Here is a 23,926-nt window from a genome sequence, read left to right as displayed (position 1 = left end):
TCTTGATTCCTTCCCATCCTTCCTAAGTAGGGCAGTGACAGTGTGTTCACGAAGAGGCGCTGGACATTTCCCGCGAGCCGCTGAGGTTCTCCTTTAGGTCTGCAGACGAAGAAGTGCTGTCCTGCCTGGGTCTGAGCAGGAGGTGCAAAGCAGCCCGCGCGCTCACGGGTTAGAGCTGGGCTGGGGCCACACCCCACCCCTCCCGGCCTAAGGACCGCCCCCGGCCCGAGGCCCCGCCTTGCAGCCCGCCCATTGGCCGGCCGGGCCGCGTCCAGGCCACGCCCACCTCCGTGACCGCACTGGACTCGGGGATCCGCGGATTGTTGCGCGCGGTAACTCAATTCGGAACGGTCTGACCCGCGTTGGTCTGCGGTGTCCCGCGTTGGTCTGCGGTGTCCCGCTGAACGTCCCGAAAATGACAGCGTCTTGGGCGCCTCGCCAGGCACCTCCCGCTCGCCCCGAGAGTCCCCGCTTCCCTTGGTGCTGCGTCGGGATGCTTTTGGCGGCCCTAGTGCTCCCGTTACCCATATTCTCCGGTAGGAGCCTGGAGACAGCATGCGCCCAGGCGGCGAACTGGAATGGGTCGGGGCGGGCAGGCCAGAACCCGGGGCGGGGGGCAGTGACACGGAGCTGGGTTCAACGGGGGTCGGGCGAAGTTGGGGTAAAGGGCGGAGCTGGGGTAGAGGGCGGGGTGGGTGTTTCCCGGGTCTAGCTGTGTGGGGTCCTAAGGAGAAGGCTTGCTTGTTGCGGGGCACTGAGAGCTGCGCGCTGGTGGGCTCGGCTTGGGTTGACCGGGGCCAGGCTGGTTCCCTGGCAAGAGCTTGTAGGGTGTTTACAGGACAGAGCCTGGTGAGGACAGGTGCAGGGCCCGGTGTTGGTGGGGAGGGCTTGCTCAAGTGTCTGGGGACGTTGCGAGGGGAAGGGTTTGCCCTGTGTTCCCTGCGCGGTTGGGGGAATGGGGTTACGTCCCGCTGGGGGAGCCGGGAGAAATATACCCCGGCATATGCTTTCTGGAAGTCCCCAACACAATGGTGCCCGGTGTGGGACTAGAAAGCTTATTGTTTGCTTTGCGTGGGGCTTACCAATGCAACCGAAAACACACTGGTAGCCAAACCTAGTGAAAAATGAGTATCCTGGAAATAAACTATAAATGGTGTTCACCTGGTTTTCCCTTAACGCTCATAAATTAGAGCTGAGACCCCGTCCACTAAGTTTGTGTGTTTCATTGGATCAAACAAATACTTTAAATATGTACAAAAATGCATGCTTATTGTATAAAACATAAACAAGGACAACCATTTTTTAATACATTGGTATATTTCCTTGTCTTTGTCCACAGATTTGTTTCTATGCCCAGGATATTTTTAGGATCTATTCCATGTAGTTTGTTTGCTGCAGTTTTTCTTAGCAGGATTCATTCAACAAATACTTGTCTTCTGTATGCCAGGTCCTGGCCAGGTCCTGAGGATGCACTGGTGAACAATAAACACAGCATTCCTATTTTCACTCTCCTGATTTCACTGTCTGTCTCTTTCCCCCCCCCCCTTCCGCACACACATGTGAGTATATGCAGGGACTGAGTTTTGCTCACTGTTAGACCCCCAGTGCCAGGCACACATTAGGAAATCGAATATTAATATTTGCTAGAATTTATTGGGAGTGGCAGACGGTAGCCAACACGTAAGACTAATGAATATGCTATAACCCAAGAGAAGTGCCCAAGAGGAAAGAAGCGTGATTCTCTGATGGCATTTAACAGAGGACTGGTGGGAGGGAAGACTTTTCTGCTCAGCAAACAGGCTAGACTCTGCCACTTTGTCTTCTGCACTTGTTGTTTCCTCAGGGGGTTTAGAAGATTCTTCTGCCTTATGCATAATTAACTCTTTCTTATTCTTCAAGCTCTGTGATGTCACCTTTTCAGAGAGACCTTCTCTGACCTACCATTTCCAGTGGACGCACACACACTTCAGTTTAATTCCCCTGCTAACTGGTAGTCACCCACCCAAACTGTGTTTTCCATTCTCTCCTCACTAGAACGCAGAGATCTTGGCTGTCTTGGCACACTTGTGGTTCGAAATGCCTTTTTTTTTGCCTCAGTGTCAACACTCTCGTATAACTAGAAAATTAGAGATAACTTTCAGCTGGGGCTTAGAGTCCAGAAACAATTTCTTTTGCTTCCAGGAGGAAGGTTCTCTAAAGAGCCACACTTAGGATGGCCTTTCTGTGGTGCCTAAAAGCTAAGGCAGAGGCAGCTGAGGATCAGAAAGGATTTATATGCCCCTGATAGTAGACTCCTCAGGGCTCACTATAGTCTTGCTTGTTACAGATCATTTTAAAAGTTTACCTCTCTGCAGGAGAGGTGTGAGTGATGGAACAGCAGTGCTAACAAGAAATTAAAAGGAATTCTTTAATGATGTTTAAAATATGCTTAAGGCTAGAAGTTGAATGAGATGAGAATTGTTCAAATTAGAGAAAAAAAGGATAAAATGAATAGGATATATCAGGGAAGATACCAACTGGAAATGAAGAGGATGAATAGGTTATGTTTAAGGTTGAAAGGTAAAATCAGGATAGGTAGGAAAGTTAAATAAGGTATAAATGGTAACGCACTATACTGGACATGGGGAGTATGTGGATACTACAAACAGTCACAGAAGTGGCTCTTGAGGAGCAGGTTTAATAAGTAGCAGTCATTGTGCCTGGAAGCCTTGCCAGCTCAGAGGTAGTTGCCCAATGGCAGGAGCCCACAGAAGGGACCAGTCTCATGCCCAAAAAGCAGGGTCTGCTTTTTGGGACAAAACCTATAATTTCCTTTTGTAAGTGATCTCTTCTGCCTATATTAAGTCTTTTCTTTCTTCCTAATGAAAGAAGTCAAGATCAGTAAATGCTTATATGATAGTGTCTTAGTTTTCTTGCTTTTTGTATTACAGTGCAAGAAGAACAGTGCTTATCAGTCAGTTGCAAGGTTACAATACTACTGGGAGATAGACAACAAAAGAAATTATGTGATCAAATATTTCTCCAGTGCATAAAGTTTTCAGATGATTATTTTCAACGGTTGGATTTTTTGTACTGTATTCTTTACCACTGATTTCTGTTTAACAGTAGTGATACTTTGAAAACCAAAGTGTTTTAAAGAGTGACTGTGACGGGCCGTGTGAGATGTTGTTGGCCACAAGGGTGAAGGGAGTCCGCTATATTATGTGTTCAGCATAAAAGCATGTGACGGTAAGCATGCCGAGGAAAGGCCAAGTGCTGCTGAACTCAGGCTGGACTTCTTACCACTCAGAAAGTCAACACTTCAGAGACAAGTGCCGGTAGGAATGGAAAGGTTGCTTTAAGCAGAAGGCTGGCATCTGGGGAGAAGGCAGACTTCTGTCCCAGAACCTACGCTGAAGATTCTGCTTGGCCCTGGAAGTTTTTAAAGGGAAAAAGGGAAAGTAATCTCCAAAGTTAATCATCTTGATGTGCATGCATGCTCAGTCGTGTCTGACTCTTTGCAACCCCATGAACTGTAGCCCGCCAGGCTCCTCTGTCCGTGGGATTCTTGAGGCAAGAATAGTGGAGTGGGTTGCCATTTTCTACTCCAGGGGAATCTTCCTGACTCCAGGGATTGAACCCATGTCTTTTACGTCTGCAGGCAGATTCTTTACCACTGCACCACCAGGGAAGCCCAGTCATTGTGATAGGGAGTCATATTTGTTGACATCTCCAATTGCCTGCAGACTTCTTGATTCCTTGTGATCTTTCTTTAGATGCTCTCTCACTGAGTTTGCTCTCAAGATTACTGAAGGGAAAACTGGGGGAAAGAGCTGGCCATCTCTTAATTATTCTTCATTTCCATTTCTTAAACTTAGAAAAGAGACAACAGGTTAGGCAGAGTACTGTGTGATCAAAAGATGTGAAAGGTATGCTTGGGCCAGAGGTTAGCTAAAATATAGCTTTGATAAAGTGCCAAGACAAAGGGGACCTCATGCAGATAGCTCTTTCCTACAAAAAGCTGCTTACGCGAGAGAAGGGACCGATCACTGCCTCCCCAGGGAAACAGAAACTACTTGCCAGAGATCAAGGAAGACAAGAGCTGAAGGAGTTGTTCCAGAGCAGGAAGAAAGGTGTTCAGAGCAGAGGAAGGAGTGTGAGCAAAGGCTCACAGAGGTGACGTGGCTCAGGGCAGTGGTGACCTGTCTGGTCACCCCGCGTGGTGGCAGTGGGGTGAAGGAGGCAAGAGGAAGGCAGCAGTGTAGACCACAGAGTGAATGATTGTGGAGAAACAGGATAGTTAGGAATGAACAATTAAAATCAGAAAAATCAGACTATAGTTTTATTACCTGTTCTTTCTGGGCACCTTGAGACTTTTTGTTGGCTCTAGCAAATGCACATCTAAACTCTGTGTGTGTCTGTATACTCAGTTGTGTCTGACTTTTTGCGACCTCTGGACTGCAGCCTGCCAGGCTCCTTTGTCCATGGAATTTTCTAGGCAAGAATACTGAAGTGGGTTGCCAGTTCCTACTCCAGGGGATCTTCTGATCCAGGGATGTAACCGGTGTCTCTTGCATTTGTAGGCGGATTCTTTACCACTGCACCACCTGGGAAACCACATCTAAACTAGGTTGCTTTAATTTCCCCAGGCTCAGTATAAGACCATTTCTTAAGGACTAAATACAAACGTTGCTGTCATTACAATATGAGGACTCCAGATGACCGACAGCAATGGAAAGCAGTGTTGGTAGTGGAACCAAGATTCCTGGCTTGACCCTGGGTGTGCTACCTACTAGGAATGTATTCATGGGAAAGTTCCTTCACCTTACCACAGTTCAGGTTGTTTATCTTAAAGAAAGGAAAATAGTACCCAATTCATAGGAAGACTGTGAAGGATACGTCAGTTTAAAAAACACGAAAACAATGATTGACACAGGTAATGCCTGATTTGCTGTTTCTAAAATGATTGATATCACCAATGTTTTTATAAGAAACATGTTCTAGAATTGTTCATTGCTAATCTTTAAGAAAAATGTAACCTACAGTCTTTGGAGTTCACTTTTAATGTTAAAATACAATTTCTAGTCATAGAAGTGATATAAAATAGGTTTATAATAAAATATTAAAACAAATATTTTGACTTGAAAGAAGTGAAAAATTCTGATAAGGTGAAATTTTTGTAAAGAAACCCCCAGAAAATGCAATCTGACAAAAACAGCAGTAAAAAAAAGTGATGGTTTGAAGATATTTCTGGAGCAGTTTGGCTGAAGAGTAAAGGATTTTAATTTTATCAAAAGTATGTAAAACTGATAACAGTGCTCCTTCAACTGTGGCGCCAGGAGCTAGAAATGCAGTGATGAATGAGACATGGGCCCCATGTCCTAGGGAATATAAGCAGTGAACAATTACAGTGTGAAAAGTGCAATGAAAGAAGTCAGTTGTGGCACCACGAGGACGCGTGACCCAGTTTTTGAGTGAGAGATGCTAAGGGCCTCAGGGAGGAAGTGGCGGCCAGGATGAAACTGAAGGAGGGGTGGCAAGGTCTGTGGTCAAAGCTGAAGTCACGTGACGCATGGAGGTCCAGATGCTACAGGAAGCTGAGTGATTCAATGGGCAGTACTGGTGGAATTGAATGTTGCCTGGGAAGTCCCATGGATGGAGGATCATGGGAGGCTGCAGTCCACGGGGTTGCAAAGAGTCAGACACGACTGAGCAACTTCACTAGACGAGTGTGCAAGAGTGAGTGGATACTAAAGCTCTCTCAGCCGTATCAGGGAACCTTAGACATTATCATGAGGGAATTAGAGAGCCATTGAAATATATCTGACTTGGAAGGGCCCTGGTCATGGTATTATATCAGTATTATATGGTGGCGGTGTGTAAATGAACTGAATGAAAGGTGGCAAGGCCAGTTTGGAGACCTGTTCAGAAACTCTTGCAGCAGTTCAGATAAGAAATGATGGTGGCTTGAAGTTTTAGTAGAAGTAGAGGTGGAAATAGAGAGAGAACAGGCATTTCAGTTGTAGAAACTTGGTTTGAAGAGTCAAAAGAGGCCACACTCTGGCTTCATTATGTTACTTGAGAAAGTGCAACAGCTTCCAAGTGGAGCTGTGTTGGGAGGGAATTGAATACATAGACTTGGCACCCCAGCTAGAGATCTAGGATGGATAGAGCGGTTTGGGAGGCAGCTCTAATCAGTGTTAATGATGTCATGAGAGTATGTATTCTCACCCAGGGGGATTTGCAGAATGAAAATTAGGAATGTTCCTAGAATAACCCATGAGTAACGTCACATAATGTAATCAGACATAGAAGGAAGAGTAGCCAGAGGACAGGCTGAACATCAAGGTCATTTGTTTCCTGAAAAACAAAGGAAAGAGCTTTTCAGGCATGAAGGAGCAAAGGGAAAATGATCAATCACTCCAGATATTATAGGCAGGAAACCTAAAATTACTGAGGGAAAGGGTTAGGGTGAATTTACCAAGAAGGAGGCTACTTAATGACTTTGAAAGTACGTTATAAATGAGTGGAAATTTATAAGTAAAATCGATTGAAATTTATAAGGAAATTTGTAAGTAAGTAAATTTCTAAGGAAATTTATAACTAAAATTGAATCTAACACAGATTATGTGTTAGAATTTGCACTTTGAAGAAGCAAAGAAATTTTAAAAATAGATAAGATTTGGGGAAATTATGTCTTGGGTCAGAGACCATGATTTTCTGAGAGGACTACATGAGAAGGGGTACGGGTGAGTGCTTGTGTCAGAGATTTATTTTTAATTTTTGCAAGTGGGTAGAGAGTGAGTGCATAATTTTTGCAAGTGCAGAGAAAGTGAACAGTTCTCTTGATTCATAGCAGGGTGCCATTTCACTTTTCTGTCACTTACCTGGAGCACTGGGGAATTTTCTGAATGCAGCCTATTGTATTATGTAATAATACCTATTTTTAAAGTATAATATGGCATTTCTTGCCGTGTTTTTTGCTAATGACTTCTTACTTGATATTTAGTTTGTATTTATTTGAGATTATAGAAGTGATGTTAGACAAATTTGAGTGAATTTTTATTTGAGTTCAAAATGGGTCGTAAAGCAGTGGAGACAACTTACAACATTAATGCGTTTGGCTCTGGAACTGCTAACAAACGTACAGTGGATCGGTGGTTCAAAAAGTTTTGTGAAGGAGACAAGAGCCTTGATGATGAGGAGCATGGTGGCCGGCCATGGGAAGTTGATAATGACCAGTTGAGAGGATTATCAAAGCTGATCCTCTTACAATTACACAAGAAGTTGTGGAAGAACTCAGTTTCGACCATTCTCCAGTCATTCAGCATTTGAAGCAAATTGGAAAGGTGAATAAACTTGATAAGTGGGTGTCTGATGAGCTGACTGAAAATTAAATAAATCATCATTTTGAAGTGTTGTTTTCTCTTATTCCACACAGCAACAAGGAACCATTTCTTGATTAGATTGTGACATGTGGCCTCAGTGGTTGGACCGACAATCTCCAAAGCACTTCCCAAAATCAAACTTGCACCCTCCAAAAAAGGTCATGGTCACTGTTTGGTGGTCTGCTGCCCACTTAATCCATTATAGCTTTCTGAGTCCGGACAAAACCATTACATCTGAGAAGTATGCTTAGCAAATCAATGAGATGCACCAGCACCTGCAATGCCTGCAGCCAACATTGGTGAACACAAAGGGCCCAATTCTTCTCCACGACAACACCCAGCCACACATCACACAACCAACACTTCAAAAATTGAACAAATTGGGGTAAGATATTTTGCCCCATCTGCACATTCACCTGACCTCTCGCCAGCCAACAACCACTTCTCCAAGCGTCTTAACAACTTTTCGTAGGAAAATGCTTCTACAAAAAGCAAGAGGTAGAAAATGGTTTCCAAGAGTTCTTCGAATCCTGAAGCATGGATGTTTATGCTACCAGAATCAACAGACTTATTTCTCATTGGCAAAAATGTGTTGATTGTAATGAATTCTATTTTTATTAATAAAGATGTGTTTGAGCCTAGTTATGATGATTTAAAATTCAGTCTGAAGCTCCAATTACTTTTGTATCAACCTAATATATAAAGTGAAGTCATATTTTGAAATACATAGTCCACATCTATTTTTAGCTTTTGAAATCCACAATGCTTATTTAATGATCTCTTCTTACTACAGCAAGTCTTGAGCACCCAGTGTGTACAGAGTGTAGTAGAAAAGTATATGATCCCTTCCCTCTAGAACCTTGCCTTCTGAGAGGAAACTGAGCATGAATTAACAAGTGATCATATGCTTGTGTTTCGAACTATGGAAGAGTAATCTGAGCAGAGTGTTATAGACTATAAAAGAACTTTTAAGATGAGAGGTGAGTTTTGAAATAAATTTAGGGAAAAAATGTGTAAGGAAACACGTACTGTGCTGTGCTAAGTCACTTTAGTCATGTCTGACTTTTTTGTGACCCCCCCCCGGACTGTAGCCAGCCAGGCTCCTCTGTCCATGGGGTTCTCCAGGCAAGAATGCTTTAGTGTGTTGGCATGCCCTCCTCCAGGGGATCTTCCCAACCCAGGGATTGAACCCATGTCTCTTATGTCTCCTGCATTGTCAAGTGAGTTCTTTACCACTAGCACCACCTGGGAAGCCCATGAGGATACATATATATATATATATATATATATATATATATATATATATATTTAATACTCAAAAGATAGATATTGTGTCCTTGAATTTACTGTTGAATGAAAATTTAGCTTATTCCTCATCAAATTAAAAGTTAATAGGATTTTTTCAGTAAGCAAGACATTCTCCATTACTACCATCGCTTGGATAAAACCATGGATAAAATCATTTAAAATCTTGCTAAGAAACTTTCTACTTATTCTGTACTACCTGCTTGCTGCTAAGCCACAATGGCTGATGGGAAAGATTAAATCCCTAATTTTCTGTTTTTATTCTCTTATTCCTAGTACGCTGCATTGATCCACCAGTGTTGGACAGTATGAAGCTTAAGGGTGTCATTAAACGCCATTATTACCCCGGGGACAGAATAGACTATGAGTGTTACCGAGGATACTTCTATGTGTGGCCTTATCTCCTCTCAGCTACTTGTGAGCCTAATGGCTCATGGAGCCGTATTGAAGAAGCATGTTTAAGTAAGGAAACGAAACCATTTTTATTTCTTGGGTTTTTTTTTTTCCATTCTCTAGAGATTTTTACACATTTTAAGAGTTAATTTTCCACTACAACAGTAATGATTTTCTCATAAGAAACTAGGTTGTAGATAGCAATCCATTTTTTCTGGCTTTGAGAAATCTCCAGGGAATCTTTCTTGGGGATTGATCCCTCAATAAATGTGAATTTCAAGTTTGCCCTTATAATAATTAAAGAAAATAATATTTCATCAATAGAAAAGAGCAGTGTAGAATTTTGATCTTGATTTAAATGTTTTGAAATTGGTATGAAAAAACAAATTTGAAAATTTTCTTTTAGGAAAATCATGTCCAGATCCAACAGTAAAGCATGGTAAAGTAGTTGCCCCAAATGAAACATTTGAGTGGGAATCAGAAGCTCACATTTCTTGTGATGAGGGGTAAGTAAGTTACGCTTTAGAAAAAAATAAGGCAAGCATTGTGAATTTCATTTTTCTTTGCTTCTCAAGTTGATCATTTCCTTAAAGTTGATTTCATGTTTCTTTCTAGGTGGTAAGTTGCGCTTGAAATTACGTTATACTGAAATGATAAGTTACACTGAAAAAATGTGTAATTAATAGAAAGTAAAATTGAAGAAAAGCAAGATTATATACTTATTATATGTGAGAATAAGCCTATTGGATGTGTCAAAAATGTAATAATCGTGATAGCTTTATCCTTAACTACAAAGGACACCTGTTTAAAATGGCCGTTCTCAGAGTTGAAGGCGGGCTCATAGAATGACTGCCATCAGCTGTGTGGGAGGGCTCCTTTCCCTCCACACCGTTTCCAGCATTTATTATTGGTAGACTTTTAAATCATGGCCATTCTGACAGGTATAAGGTAATATCTCATTGTAGTTTTGATTTGCATTTCTCTAATAATTAGCAATATTTAGTATTTTTTGTTCATGTGCCTGAAAAAGACACTTATATGCTTCTTTGGAAAAATGTCTGTCTAGTCCTTCTGCTCATTTTTTTATTATGTTGTTTTTGGTATTAAGCTGTGTAAACTCCGTATATTGGAAATTAATCCCTTCTTGGTAGAATCATTTTAGTTAGAATATTTTCTAGATATTTAGTTAGAATATTTTCTCCCAGTCCATAGGTTTCCTTTATTTATGATTTCCTTTGCCATGCAAAATGGCTTCCCATTTAGTTAGATCCCAGTTTTTTATTTTTGTTTTTATTTTCATTACTCTAGGAGATGTATCCAAAAAAATATTGCCACAATTTATGTTAAAGAGTGTTCTGCCTATGTTTTCCTCAAAGAGTTTTATAATATCAGGTCTTACATTTAGGTCTTTAATCCACCTTGAATTTAGTTTTGTATTTATTTGTATGTGGTGTAAAAGAATGTTCTATGTTCTGTATGGTGTAAAATGTTCTATATGTAGAATGTTCTCTATGGCATGAAAGAATGTTTCATTCTTTTCACATGTAGCTGTCTAGTTTTTCCAGCACCGCTAATTGAAGAGACTGCCTCATCTCCATTGTCTATTCTTGCCTCCTTTGTTCTAGATTAGTTATCAGTGTATCAGTTTATCGATGGGCTTTCTAGCCTGTTCTGTGGTTCTATACGTCTCCTTTTCAGCCAGTACCATACTGTTTTGAAGACTGTAGCGTTATAGTATAGTTTGAAGTCAGGGACCATGGTTCCTCGAGTTCCATTCTTCCTTCTCAAGATTGTTTTGGCTCTTAGGGGTCTTTTGTGTTTCTGTACAACTTAAAACATTTTTTACTCTAGTTCTGTGAAAAATGCCATTGGTAATTTGGTAGGGATTGCATTGAATCTGTAGATTGTCTTGGGTAGTATAGTCATTTTGACAATGCTGATTCTCTAAATCCAAGAACACAGAATATCTTTCCATCTGTTGGAGTCATCTTCAGTTCCTTTCATCAGTATCTTATAGTTTTCAGAGTATAGATATTTTGCCTCCTTAGACAGGTTTGTTTCTATATATTTTATTCTTTTTGATGCAGTAGTAAGTGGGATTGTTTCCTTAATTTCTTTTTCTGATATTTCATTGTTAGAGTATAGAAGTGCAACAATTTCTGCATATTAATCTAGTATTTGTCAAATTTTCAAAATTCATTGATGAGCTCTAGTAGTTTTCTGGTAGTATCTTTAGGATTTTCTATGCATAGCATCACTTTATCTGCAAACAGTGATGGTTTTACTTCTTTTCCAATTTGGATTCCTTTTATTTATTTTTCTTCTCCATTTCCTGTGGCTAGAACTTCCAAAACTATGTTGAATTAAAGTGATAAGAGTGGGCATCCTGGTATTTTTCCTGATATTAGAGAAAATGTTTTCCATTTTCACCATTGAGTATGATATTAGCTGTGGATTTCTCATATATGGCCTTTATTATGTTGAGCCATATTTTCTCTAAGCTCACTTTCTAAAGAGGATTTTTAGCATCATAAATGGATATTGAATTTTATCATATATTTTTTTCTGCATCTATTGATAGGATCACATGGTTTTTGGTCTTCAGTTTGTTAATGTGGTGTAATGCATTGGTTGATTAATGAATATTTTAAAATCTTATATCCCTTGGATAAATCTCACTGGATCATGATGTATGATCCTTTTAATGTATTGTTGGAATTGGTCTGCTAGTATTTTGTTGAGAATTTTCCTTTATATTTTCATCAGTAATTGACCTAAAATGTTCTTTTTTGTGTGATATCTTTGTCTGATTTTGGTATTAGGGTGATGCTGGTCTCATAGAATAAGTTTGGAACTGTTCTTTCTTCTGCAAGTTTTTGGAATAGTCTCAGAAAGATGGACGGATGTTTGGTAGAATTCACCTGTGAAGCCATCTGGTTCTGGAATATTTTGCTTGTTGGGAGTTTTTAAATTACTGATTCAATTTCTGTACTGGTGATTTCATCTTGGTTCAATCTTGGGAAATTATCTCTTTCTAAGAATATTTCCATTTCTTCTACAGTAGATTGTCCTTTTTATTGGCAAATAGTTGCTTGTAGTAGTCTTTTGTGATCCTTCATATTTCTGATGTGTTGGTTGTAACTTCCTTTTCCTTTCTGGTTTTATTGATTTGGGCCCTCTCCCCCTTTTTCTTGATGAGTCTGGCTAAAAGTCTATCAATTTCTTTATCTTTTCAAAGAACCAGCTTTTAGTTTCATTGGTCTTTTCTTTTTTTTTAATTCATTTATTTTAATTGGAGGCTAATTACTGTACAATGTTGTGGTGGTTTTTGCCATACATTGACATGAATCAGTCATGGATGTACATGCATCCCTCTGGCCCAAACCGCCGTTCCACCTCCCCTCCCCCATCCCATCCCTCTAGGTTGTCCCAGTGCACTGGCTTTGAATGCCCTGGTTCATGCATCAAACTTGGACTGGTCATCTGTTCCACATATGGTAATATACATGTTTCAGTGCTGTTCTCTCAAATCATCCCACCCTTGCCTTCTCCACAGAGTTCAAAAGTCTGTTCTTTGTATCTGTGCCTCTTTTGCTCTTTTGCATATAGGGTCATTATTACCATCTTTCTAAATTCCATATATATGAGTTAATATACTGTATTGGTGTTTTGCTTTCTGACTTCTGTCTGTATAATAGGCTCCAGTTTCATGCATCTTATTTGAACTGTTTTCAAACTTCTAGTTCAAAGTTTCATTTGTTGCTGCTCTGATCTTTATGATTTCCTTCTTTTTACTGACTTTGACTTTTATTTGTTCTTCTTTCTCTAGTTGCTTTAAGTGTAATGTTAGGTTGTTTATTTGAGATATTTCTTGTTTCCTGAGGTAAGTTTGTATCACTATAAAATTCCCTCTTACTACCGCTTTTGCTGCAGCCCATAGGTTTTAGATCATGTTTTCATTTTCATTTGTGTCTAGGTATTTTTTAAAAATGTCCTGTTTGGTTTCTTCAGTGATTCATTGGTTGTTCTATAGCATACCATGTAGCCTCCACATGCTTGTGTTTTTTGCAGGTTTTTTTTTTTTCTTTTAGTTGATTTCTGACCTCACAGGGTCATGGTTGAAAAAGATGGTTGGTATGATTTCAGTTTTCTTAAATTAGCAGGAATTGCTTTGTGGCCCAGCATGTGATCTACCCTAGAGAATGTTCCATGTGTACTTGAAAAGAATGTGTATTCTGCTGCTCTTGGATGAAATGCTCTATAAATGTTAATTAAGTCCATCTAGTTCAATATGTCATTTAAGGCTCTTGTTTCCTTATTAATTTTCTGTCTGGATGATCTATCCATTGATGTAGGTGGGGTGTTAAAGTGCCCTACTATTATTGTATTACTGTCAATTTTCCCTTTTTGGCTGTTAGCACTTGGCCATATGTACCAAGGTGCTCCTATACTGGGTGCATATATATTTAAATTGTTATATTTTCTTCTTGGATTGATTCTTTGCTCATTATATAGTGTCCTTCTTTGTCTCTTGTAGTAGTCTTTATTAAAGAGTATTGTGTCTGCTAGAAGTGTTGCAACTCTGACTTTCTTTTGATTTCCATTTGCATGGGATAGCTCTTTCCATTTTTTCACTTTCAGTGTGTGTGTATCTCCAGATCTGAGGTGACTTTCTTGTAGACAGAGTATATAGGTCTTGTTTTTGTAATCATTTAGCCAGTCTGAGTCTTTTGGTTGGAGCATTTAGTCCACTTACATTTAAAGTAATTATTGATATGTACATTCCTATTGTCATTTTGTTGATTTTTTTTTTTTGGTTTTTTTTCTCCTTTCTTTCTCATCTCTTTTGATGACTATCTTCAGTGTTATATTTGGATTCCTTTATCTTTTTTATGTGTACATCTATTACAGTTTTTTTGTGGTTTATGAAATTCTTGTATAGGAGTCTATATTTATACATGTTTTAAGTTGCAGATTTCTTAATTTCAAATGTGTTTTAGATATCCTGCCTTTTATTCTCCTCCCCTCACAATTACTGTTTTTGATTTTATATTTCACATCTAATTTTTTTGTGTATCCCTTAACTGCTTATTGTAGATACAAATTATTTCATTGCTTTTTTCTTTTAACTTCCCTACTAGCTTTGTGTGTGGATGATTTTCTAACTGTAAGTTTGCCTTTACCCATAAGCTTTTCCATTTTATAATTTTCTTCTTTTTATTTGTGATCTTTTTATTTCCACAGAGAATTTCCTTTATTATTTGATGTAAAGATGTTTTGGTAATAGTGAATTGTTTTAGCTTTTGCTTGTCTCTAAAACTTTTGATTTCTCCATCAAATCTGAATGAGAGAGCTTTGCTAAATAGAATATTCTTGATTGCAACTTTTTGACTTTCATCACTTTAACACCTCTTCTTTATGGCCTACAGAGTTTCTGCTGGAAAATTAGTTGACAGCCTTATTGGAGTAATCTCGTAGGTTATTTGTTGATTTTCACTTGTTGCTTTTAATATTTTCTCTTTATCTTTAGTTTTTGTCATTTTGATTATTCTATGTCATGGTATATTTCTCTGTGGGTTAATCCTGTATGACACTCTCTGCACTTCCTAGACCTGGGTGACTGTCCCTTTCCAGGTTAGGGAAGTTTTTCAGCTATTATCTTTTCAAATATTTTCTCAGGCCCCTTCTCTCTCTTCCTTCTGGGACCCCAATAATGCAAAAAATGCTAGCATGCTTAATGTTATTCCAGAAGTCCCTTAAATTGTCCTCATTCTTTTTCATTCTTTTTTCTATTCCATGGCACTGATTACCACCACTCTGTCTTCCACCTCACTGATCTGTTCTTCTGCCTCATTTACTCTACTATTGATTCCTTCTAGTGTAGGTTTCATTTCAGTTATTGTATTCTTTAATTGTATTTGGTTTTTCTTTATAATTTCTAATTCTTTGTTTTAAAAAAGCTTTTGATTTTTCACTTTGTGCATCCATTGTCCTGAGTTCTTTGGTCATCTTTACTATCATTACCCTGAACTCTTTCTTGGGTGGATTCTGTTTCTCCATGTCAGTTAGTTCTCCTGGGGTTTTATCTTGTTCCTTCATCTGAAATGTATTTTTCTGTGTCTTCATTTTCTTTAAATTGCTATTTATATTTTTCGTATGTGGTAAGTTGGCTACTCTTTTTTGATTTTGGAGAAGTGACCCTCTGTAGGAAATGTTCAAAGCATCCCAGCAGTGCGCTACCCTCTCATCACTCAAGGGCCCAGGATTAGCTGGCCTGCATTTGTAGACTCAGTCTGCAGGCTGCAGGGCTGTAATTTTCTTGCTTCTAGTGTCAACCCCATGGCCACTGGAGGGATCTTGGTCCTCTGTTGGGCAGGGTCATGTCGAGTGAAGTGAAAGTTGCTCAGTCATGTCTAACTCTTTGCATTCCCATGATCTATACAGTACATGGAATTCTCCAGGCCAGAATACTGGAGTGGCTAGCCTTTTCCTCCTCCAGGGGATCTTCCCAATCCAGGGATTGAACCCAGGTCTCCTGCGTTGTGGTCAGATTCTTTACCAGCTGAGGCACAAGGGAAGCCCAAATGTGGCTGTGGGCTCAGGAAGTCTTTAGGCAGCCTGTCTGCACATGCTCATTTGTTGTTTGGCCTGAGGTGTCTCCAGCACTGGATCCTACAGACTGTTGGGTGGGGCCAGGTCTTGGTGCCAAACTATCAGCCTCTGGGAGGGCTCACACAGATGAATGCTCCCTGATATATCTGCCATGCACATGTGCTCAGTCGTGTCCAACTTTGCAACCCCATGGGCTGTAGCCCTCCAGGCTCCTCTGTCCATGGACTTTCCCAGGCAAGACTACTGGAGTGTGTTACCATTTTCTTCTTCAGGGGATCTTCCCAACCCAGGGATCAACCTGCATCTCCTACATTGACAGGTAGATTCTTTACTGGGCCATCTGAGAAGTCCTATATATCTGCCACCAATGTCTATATCCCCAAAGTGAATCACAGCTACCCCCTGCTTCCTCAGGACATCTTTCAAGATCAGTAGGTAGTTCTGATCCAGGATCCTATGAAGTTATTGCTTTTGCCTTTGTTCCTGGTGTTTGTGAGATGTTTGTGTACCCCGTCAGAGTGAAATCTCTATTTCTCCCAGTCCTGTGAGCTCCTGTAATCAAGCTCTGGTGGCTTTCAAAGCCAGATGCTCTGGGATCTCTTCCCAGTGCTGGAGTCTTGGGTTAGGGGCTTCACTGGGACTCAGAACTTGCTCTAGTGGTAAAACCTCTATAATATAATTATTCTATAATTTGTGGGGCACCCACCTAAGGGAATGGGATTTGATTATATTCCCAATTGCCCTCCTACCAGTCTCTTTGTGGTTCCATCTTTTTGTTTCTAGCTCTAGGGCACCTTTTTCGGTAGGCTTCAGTCTTTTTCAGTGATGATTGTCCTGTAGATTGTGATTTTGGTATTCTTGTTAGAGGAGGTGAGTTTAGGGTCCTTCTACTCTGCCATCTTAGCTGCTCTGTCTTTGTCTTTTGAGAGTTTGATTATTATGTGTCTTAGTGTGGACTTCTTTAAGTTCTTTTTACCTGGAAGTTGTTGAGCTTCTTGATTTTATTTGTGTTTCTCATCAAATTTTGGAAGTTCTCTGCCATTATTTTTTAAAATGTTTTCTCTGTCCCTCTCTGTCTCTCCTCTGAGATTCCCACAATGTGTATGATCCTCTTGATGATGTCACACAAGTCCTTTAGGGACTGCTTATTTTTCTTCACTCTGTTTTCTTTCTGTTGTTCAGATTCAACAACTTCCCCCATTCTATATTTAGGTTCACTGATATCTTCTTTCTGCGTGCTCAGATTTTCTTTAAATCCCTCTACTGAGTTTTTTTGTACCAGATACTGTACGTTAAGCCCAGAGTTCCTTCTTGATTTCTTCTTAGGTTATCTGTCTCCTCATGATGGGCTTCCTAGGTGGTGCACTGGTAAAGAATCTGCCTTTCAATGCAGGAGACACAGGAGACGAGGGTTGGATCCCTGGGTTGGGAAGATACCCTGGAGTAGGAGATGACAACCGACTCCAGTGTTCTTGCCTGGAAAATTTCATGGGCAGAGGAGTCTGGCAGGCTGCAGTCCATGGGGTCCCAAAGAGTCAGACACGACTGAGCAGGCACACATGAACATTCTCCTTAGGATTGTTCTGCTCTGCTCTTGCATCATTTTCTTGATTTTCTGCACATCTTTCTTTAGTTGTTCGAGCATATTTAAGATAGTCCTTATCTAATCTGTCATCAGATGTTTTTGAGGAGCAGTTTCTGTTCATTTAATTTTATTTTTATTTTGAATGGACCATACTTTCCTGTTTCTTTGTATGCCTGGTGACTTTTTGTGGAATACTGGACATTGGAATTTAATAATATGGTAACTTTGGAAATCAGACCCTCCCCTTTCCCTCGAAATTGCAGTTTTTGTTACTGTTTTTTGATTGCTGTAGGATATTTCTCTGCCAGCCATCAGCCTGAGTTGTAAACTGAAAGTCTTGTCAGGCTGTTTCTGAGTTTTTCCCTGAATATGCACACTTACTTTCTAAATTTCCCCTCATATGCAGCTGTTTTTGAATGTCTAATCTTTACTTATTGGCTTCTAAAGCATTAAAATGAAGTTGAAAGCAAAAATCAAATTGGAAGCAAATGGTGCTTGATCATTAAATCCCATGTAATTCACTTCAGCCAATAAAAAAGGGACTTGCAAGTGTCCACAAGACATGAGAGCAATGGTTACCCACCGTTTTCTGTGGTCAGAAACCAAAGTCGGCAATCAGAGTACTTACCCTTGGTTCTTGGAGGACGGTCCTCTCTGGGTCCTCTGCCTCCTGCAGCCGCTCAGGAGCACATGCCCAGCTGCCTGCGACACTGCTGAGAGTGGGAATGGGTAGCTGCTATTTTCCTAAGAGCTGAAATTGACTGAAATGAATGTGATTTGCCTGTCCGAGCTTTCCTCTGGAACTTGCACTTCTTCAGCAGACTCCAAAGTTCAAAAATAGTGAAATCAGGCAGACTCTACCATTGCAGTTTTTGTATAGTTATGGAGACAGATTCCTAGTGCCTCCAACTCTGCCACCTTCCCCAAGTCTTCTCCTAAAACACTACAATATACAAAAAAATGAGGGCAACTTGATGGGGAAGTCGACTAGAATCTTGTGCAAGCAGTTTCACTGATTATTTTTAAATTCATTAAGTAAAAATATTAGAACATTCTGTCATAGATATAGAGAGCCTATTAGGCACTTTGAAAGGTTCCAAAAACTTAAAGCATAGACTCTTCTTAAAAAAAATAAAAAAAATTGAAACAATGTATACTAGTATAATATATTAAAGCAAAATAGTAAATAAGAAGTGCTGAATACATACAATTATTTATGATCATTACAATGAGAGTTTAGAGGAAGGAGAGAGCACTGTGAATTTAAATTATCAGAAAAGATTAAGAGAAGATTGCATTAAGTAGCAGTCCTAAGCTGTTCCTAGGAAGATATTCTGGCCAACCCAGATAGCATATTAAAAAGCAGAAACATTACTTTGTCAACAAAGGTCCATCTAGTCAAGGCTATGGTTTTTCCAATAGTCATGTATGGATGTGAGAGTTGGACTATAAAGAAAGCAGAGCGCTGAAGAACTGATGTTTTTGAACTGTGTTGTTGGAGAAGATTCTTCAGAGTCCCTTGGACTACAAGGAGATCCAACCAGTCCATCCTAAAGGAGATCAGTCCTGGGTGTTCATTGGAAGGACTGATCCTGAAGCTGAAACTCCAATACTTTGGCCACCTGATGCAAAGAGCTGACTCATTGAAAAAGACCCTGATGCTGGGAAAGATTGAGGGCAGGAGGAGAAGGGGATGACAGAGGATGAGATGGTTGGATGGCATCACCGACTCAATGGATGAGTTTGAGTAAACTCCGGGAGTTGGTGATGGACAGGGAGGTCTGGCGTGCTGCAGTCCATGGGGTCACAAAGAGTCGGACTCAGCTGAGGACTGAACTGAACTGAACCGAAAGAATATTAAAAAGAGGTAAAAGTTACCTAGCAGTATGTGTCAGATGCTAACTTATCCTCAAAACAATCCCATGAGGTATGTCCTATTGTGCCATTTACATAGATGAGGAAATTGAGCAAGAAAAACAGTAACAGACTTTCCCAAGCTCAAATAGCAAGTCCTTCATGCAACTAGAACGTGAATCCAGGCAGGCAGGCTCTAGAGCCTGGTCTCTCTTTCCCAGTTCTAACTGAACAGTGGTGGGAGCTAAAGCTTGCAAGTGAAAGTGATGCATTTTCCAGAGAGAGCCAAGATGCCAGCATGACAGAGTCATGGAGACTTTTTGCTGTGGACCAATGTGTGTTCACAGTCAATAACTCTTTATTTGACTAAAATTGCAGATTTGGTTAGCACTTTCATTTTTATCATGTCACTTAAGAAATGCCTCCCTCAAAGTACTATAGTATAGAAACACAACCATATAAAAGTTTTCACTATTATGTGTGCTGTTAAAGAAAGGGTAACCTTTTCTTTTTTCTATTTAGTTATTTCTTAAGAGGAAAACCTATTATAGTTTGTAACCTTATTGGAGAGAATGTGTCTTGGAGTGATACGATTCCACACTGTGAAAGTAAGTAAATTCTCACTTTAGAATTTGGATCAAGAACATTCAAACTTTTTGGCTCCGGGATCTGTTTTTGCTTTTAAATCAGCAATGATCCCAAAGAGCTTTTCTTTGTGTGCCTTGCAGTGCTAAGTTGCTTGAGTCGTGTCCCAATTCTGTGATCCTATGGACTGTAGCCCACCCTGGGATTCTCCAGGCAAGAATACTAGAGTGGGTTACCATGCCACCCTCCTTGGGGTCTTCCCCACCCAGAGAAGGAACCCGCATCTCTTATGTCTCCTGTATTGGCAGATGGGTTCTTACTACTAGTACCACCTGGGAAACTTTCTTTGTGTGGTTTATGTCTACTGGTATTCATTTTATTGAAATTAGAATGAAAGTTTTTAAAATAGTTTTTTATTAAATCACTTTTAAGACTGGTATAAAGTCAATGCATGTTAATACATACACCATATTTTTATGAAAAAAATAAAAAATTTCCAGAATAGTGGCATTTGTTTTACATTTTTTACAAATATCTGGCTTAAAGGAAGACATCTGGATTCAGTCGGTTTCAAATTCACACAATTTGTAGATTCTGGGAAATTTCACTATACAGCTACAAGGATGACAGTGAAGTAAGACAGTATTTTGGTATTATTGTGAACCCCTGATGCGTAGTGAATGGATATGTTTATAAATTATAAAGCATTTCTTAGCTAATGGTGGGTTTTACTATTATTTTAAAATTAATTTATTTTTTTATTGAAGGATATTTGCTTTACATAATTTTGTTGTTTTCTGTCAAACCTCAACATGAATCAGCCATAGGTATGCATACACCCCCTCCCTTTTGGAACTCCCTCCCATCTCCCTCCCCAACCCACCCCTCTAGGTTGATACAGAGCCGCTGTTTGAGTTTCCTGGGCCATACAGCAAATTCCTGTTGGCTATCTATTTTACATATGGTAATGTAAGTTTCCATGTAGTCACAAGCATATTTTCTCACTAAATTTCCATCTCTTATGATGTCTAGAACAAAACTTTGCATGTCCTTATAAATAATATAGGAATTTCATATTAGATACTTTAATAGGTATTTAAGGAAGTGAGTTTGGTTCTTAAAAGTTAATTTCTATGTGAGTTGAATTTGGGAAAATACATTTTCTCATGGAAACTTTTCTCTAAATGGATAATGGATTCACAGTTAACTTCTAGAAATCATAAGTTAAAGAGCTTACTGAAGGTAGTGCCCAGGACTTTACTAACAGTCTTACTCTTTCACCTTTCTTTTGCCTTCGTTTTCTCTTTTTTTCCTCTTTTAAGAGATTTATTGTGGACAACCTCCAAAAATAAAACATGGAAAACACACCAATAGCTACAGAAATATATTTGAATATAATGAATTGATAACTTATAGTTGTGATCTTTCAAATGGACCAGATGAATATTCACTTGTTGGACAAAGCAAACTTGTTTGTATTGAACCTAACAAATGGAGCAGTGACCCTCCTCTGTGTAAAGGTGATCATATTTCCATTTATCTCCTTTATTTGTAAATACTGTGGAATACTTTGTAAATATTTTGTTGTTGTTCAGGCACTTAGCCATGTCCGACTCTTTGCAGCCCCGTGGACTGCAGGACGCCAGGCTTCTCTGTCCTTCACCATTTCCTGGAGCTTGCTCAAACTCCTGTCCATTGAGTTTTACCAATAAGTAAATAATTTTGCCAGTAAATAAAACAATCATGCAAGTTTCCTCCTCTGTTTACATTGACTTCTAATTTAATTTAGGCCAAATTGAATAGAAAATAGTTCTAGTTGTGGGGTTTCCCACTCCTCACCCCAGATGTTATTGACATTCCAGTTTACACATTGTGAACTAATAAGTGTGTGTGTATAAAAATCAAGACTTTTTGCTTCAAAAACTAAAAAAATCAACACACGCTGCCTTAAAAATAAAGTTTTTCCTTACATTGCAAGATGTCTGAGCGTTCTGGCTACAAATAACGGTAGTGCAGATTTTTAAAGGCTAGCTCTCTCATTGATAATAATGATAAACTCTGGACAAAATATATTTTTAAAACAATGTTTAAGGCACTCGAGTGACATGAAGCAAGGAGATGCTAGAGGGGCTTTGACTCTTGGAAGGAAACAGTCACTGAGTACAGGGTAATATTTACTCTTTTCAACTCGACATGGAACATTTTCTAAGGGAGGTCATTTTCTAGCACATTCTGAAGAATTAAAATCATTCTGAATACATTATCTGATCAAAATGGAATAAACGTAGGAATTAAAAGAGCTAATCTAGAAAATTCTCAAATATTTGAAAATTATGAAAGATACTCATAAAAAGACCATAGTTAAAGTAACAAGGAAAGTTAGAACATATTCTGAATTGAATAAAAATGAAAAACATGGTATATCAAAATAGCAAAATTTGTGTGATACAGCAAAAGTATTGCTTAGAGGGAAATTTATATCATGAATCTGTTTTACAAAAAAAAAGTCTCAAGTCAATAACTGAAGCTTCCACCTTACAAAACTAAAAGTGAAAGAGCAAGCAAACTCAAAATCAGGAGACATAAGATAATCATAAATAGAGAAAGATCAATAAAATTGTAAAGAGAAAATACAGAAAACCAATGAAACCCCATGGTTCTTGGAGAAGATTGATAAAATAAATAAAGTTATAACTAGGCTGACAAAGAAAAAAGATATTTAATAAATTGACAAAGAAAAATATCATACGATATCATTTATATTAAATAATACAACAAACTAGTATATGTAACAAAAAGAAACAGACTCACAGATACAGAGAACAAGCTACTGGTTATTAGCAGGGAGAGGAAAGATAGGCAATATAGAGGTAGGGAGCATGACTATAAGATAGGCTACAAGAATGTATTGTATAACATGAAGAACATAGTCACTATTTTGTAATAACTGTAAATGGAATGTACTCTTTAAAAGCTGTTTAAAAATGAAAAATAAATTTTTACAAAGAGTAAAAAAGAGGACATTGCTAATATACAGACAGATATTTAAAGGGATGATTAAAGAATATTATGATGATGATAGTTGTAATATCACAAATTTATGCTTATAAATTTGACAATAAGTGAAATTAACAAATTCCTTTGAAGAAAAATATACCAAAATATCTCCACACAAAGATATAGGTAGCCTGAATAGTCTTATATCTATTAAGGAAATATAATTTGTACTTAAAACCTTCCCACAATGAGAACATAGACCTCCTTGATCTGAGAGAGAGCCTTCTTGGGGAATTCTACCTTACACTGCAGGAATAAATAACAGCAGCTCTACACAAACTCTTCAATAAATATGAGAAACAAGTGCTTGTCAACTCATTTCATGGGGACTTTACCCTGATACCAAAGGCAGACAAAAAATTTGAAAGAAAATTATAAACAAGATCCTTACTGAATATAGAAGGGAAGTCTGGCATGCCACAGTCCATGGGGTCACAAAGAGTCAGACACAACTGAATGACTGAACAATGTTGGGAAGAGAGAAATAAAATAGTCCGTATTCACTTACAACATGATTGTCTTAAAGACTGATGTTTTAGCATGGTCACAAAATATAGGATCAACATACAAAAAATGTAGAAAGCCAATAAGCTATAATGATAGTTTCTTCTAAATGGAAAAATGTTGTTTTTCTAAATCTGTTTTCCTGGAATTCAAATGCACAAATGAAGTCTTTTTTTTTTTTTTTTTTTCCAATTAGCATCTTGCTTTTTATTGCTGACCTCTTTCTTCCCACTTTGCACTAGTTTTTCTGGTCCTGTGTGGAAGCAGCTTTTTATTAATTCTGGAATTTCTCCACTTTCCAGTTGTCAAATGTGAACGACCATTTCTTGAACATGGAATAATGGTGTCAGGAAGTAGAGAAAAATTTTCGTACCAATCAGTGGTGGTGTTTGAATGCCTCCAGGGTTTTTACCTTAATGGCAGCAACCTAGTGTTCTGTGGTGGTAATGATACTTGGGAACCTGAGATACCAACATGTATTAAAGGTACAAGTGTTGTCTTTTTGCTTTTTCTAATTTTATCTTTTAGTTTTTAAGACTAATTTAAAAAATTGATAATAATTGATAAGAATAATTGAAAAAAATCTTAGTATTTAACTTTGTCTTGTACCTTTTTCCATCGCAGATGTTATGTCAGAATTTACATAGAATTCTATTGTGATTTG

General features: G+C 38.9%; 1 protein-coding gene across 1 annotated transcript in view; it reads left to right on the top strand.

The window, feature by feature from the left end:
* Positions 1-493: 493 nt before the first annotated feature.
* The window catches only part of LOC136169421 (membrane cofactor protein-like), a 30,253-nt gene continuing 6,820 nt past the window's right edge, over positions 494-23,926 (top strand). Inside the window, exons 1-6 of the mRNA XM_065937178.1 lie at positions 494-536; positions 8,949-9,134; positions 9,472-9,571; positions 19,639-19,724; positions 21,024-21,221; positions 23,565-23,747. Of these exons, the coding sequence (XP_065793250.1) occupies positions 494-536; positions 8,949-9,134; positions 9,472-9,571; positions 19,639-19,724; positions 21,024-21,221; positions 23,565-23,747 (796 nt within the window). The remainder of the gene's footprint in view (positions 537-8,948; positions 9,135-9,471; positions 9,572-19,638; positions 19,725-21,023; positions 21,222-23,564; positions 23,748-23,926) is intronic.

Source organism: Muntiacus reevesi, chromosome 5 (assembly GCF_963930625.1).
Source record: "Muntiacus reevesi chromosome 5, mMunRee1.1, whole genome shotgun sequence".
Classification (NCBI taxonomy): domain Eukaryota; kingdom Metazoa; phylum Chordata; class Mammalia; order Artiodactyla; family Cervidae; genus Muntiacus; species Muntiacus reevesi.
Note: the sequence above shows the minus strand (reverse complement) of the source record. Positions and strands in the feature narration are given on the sequence as shown.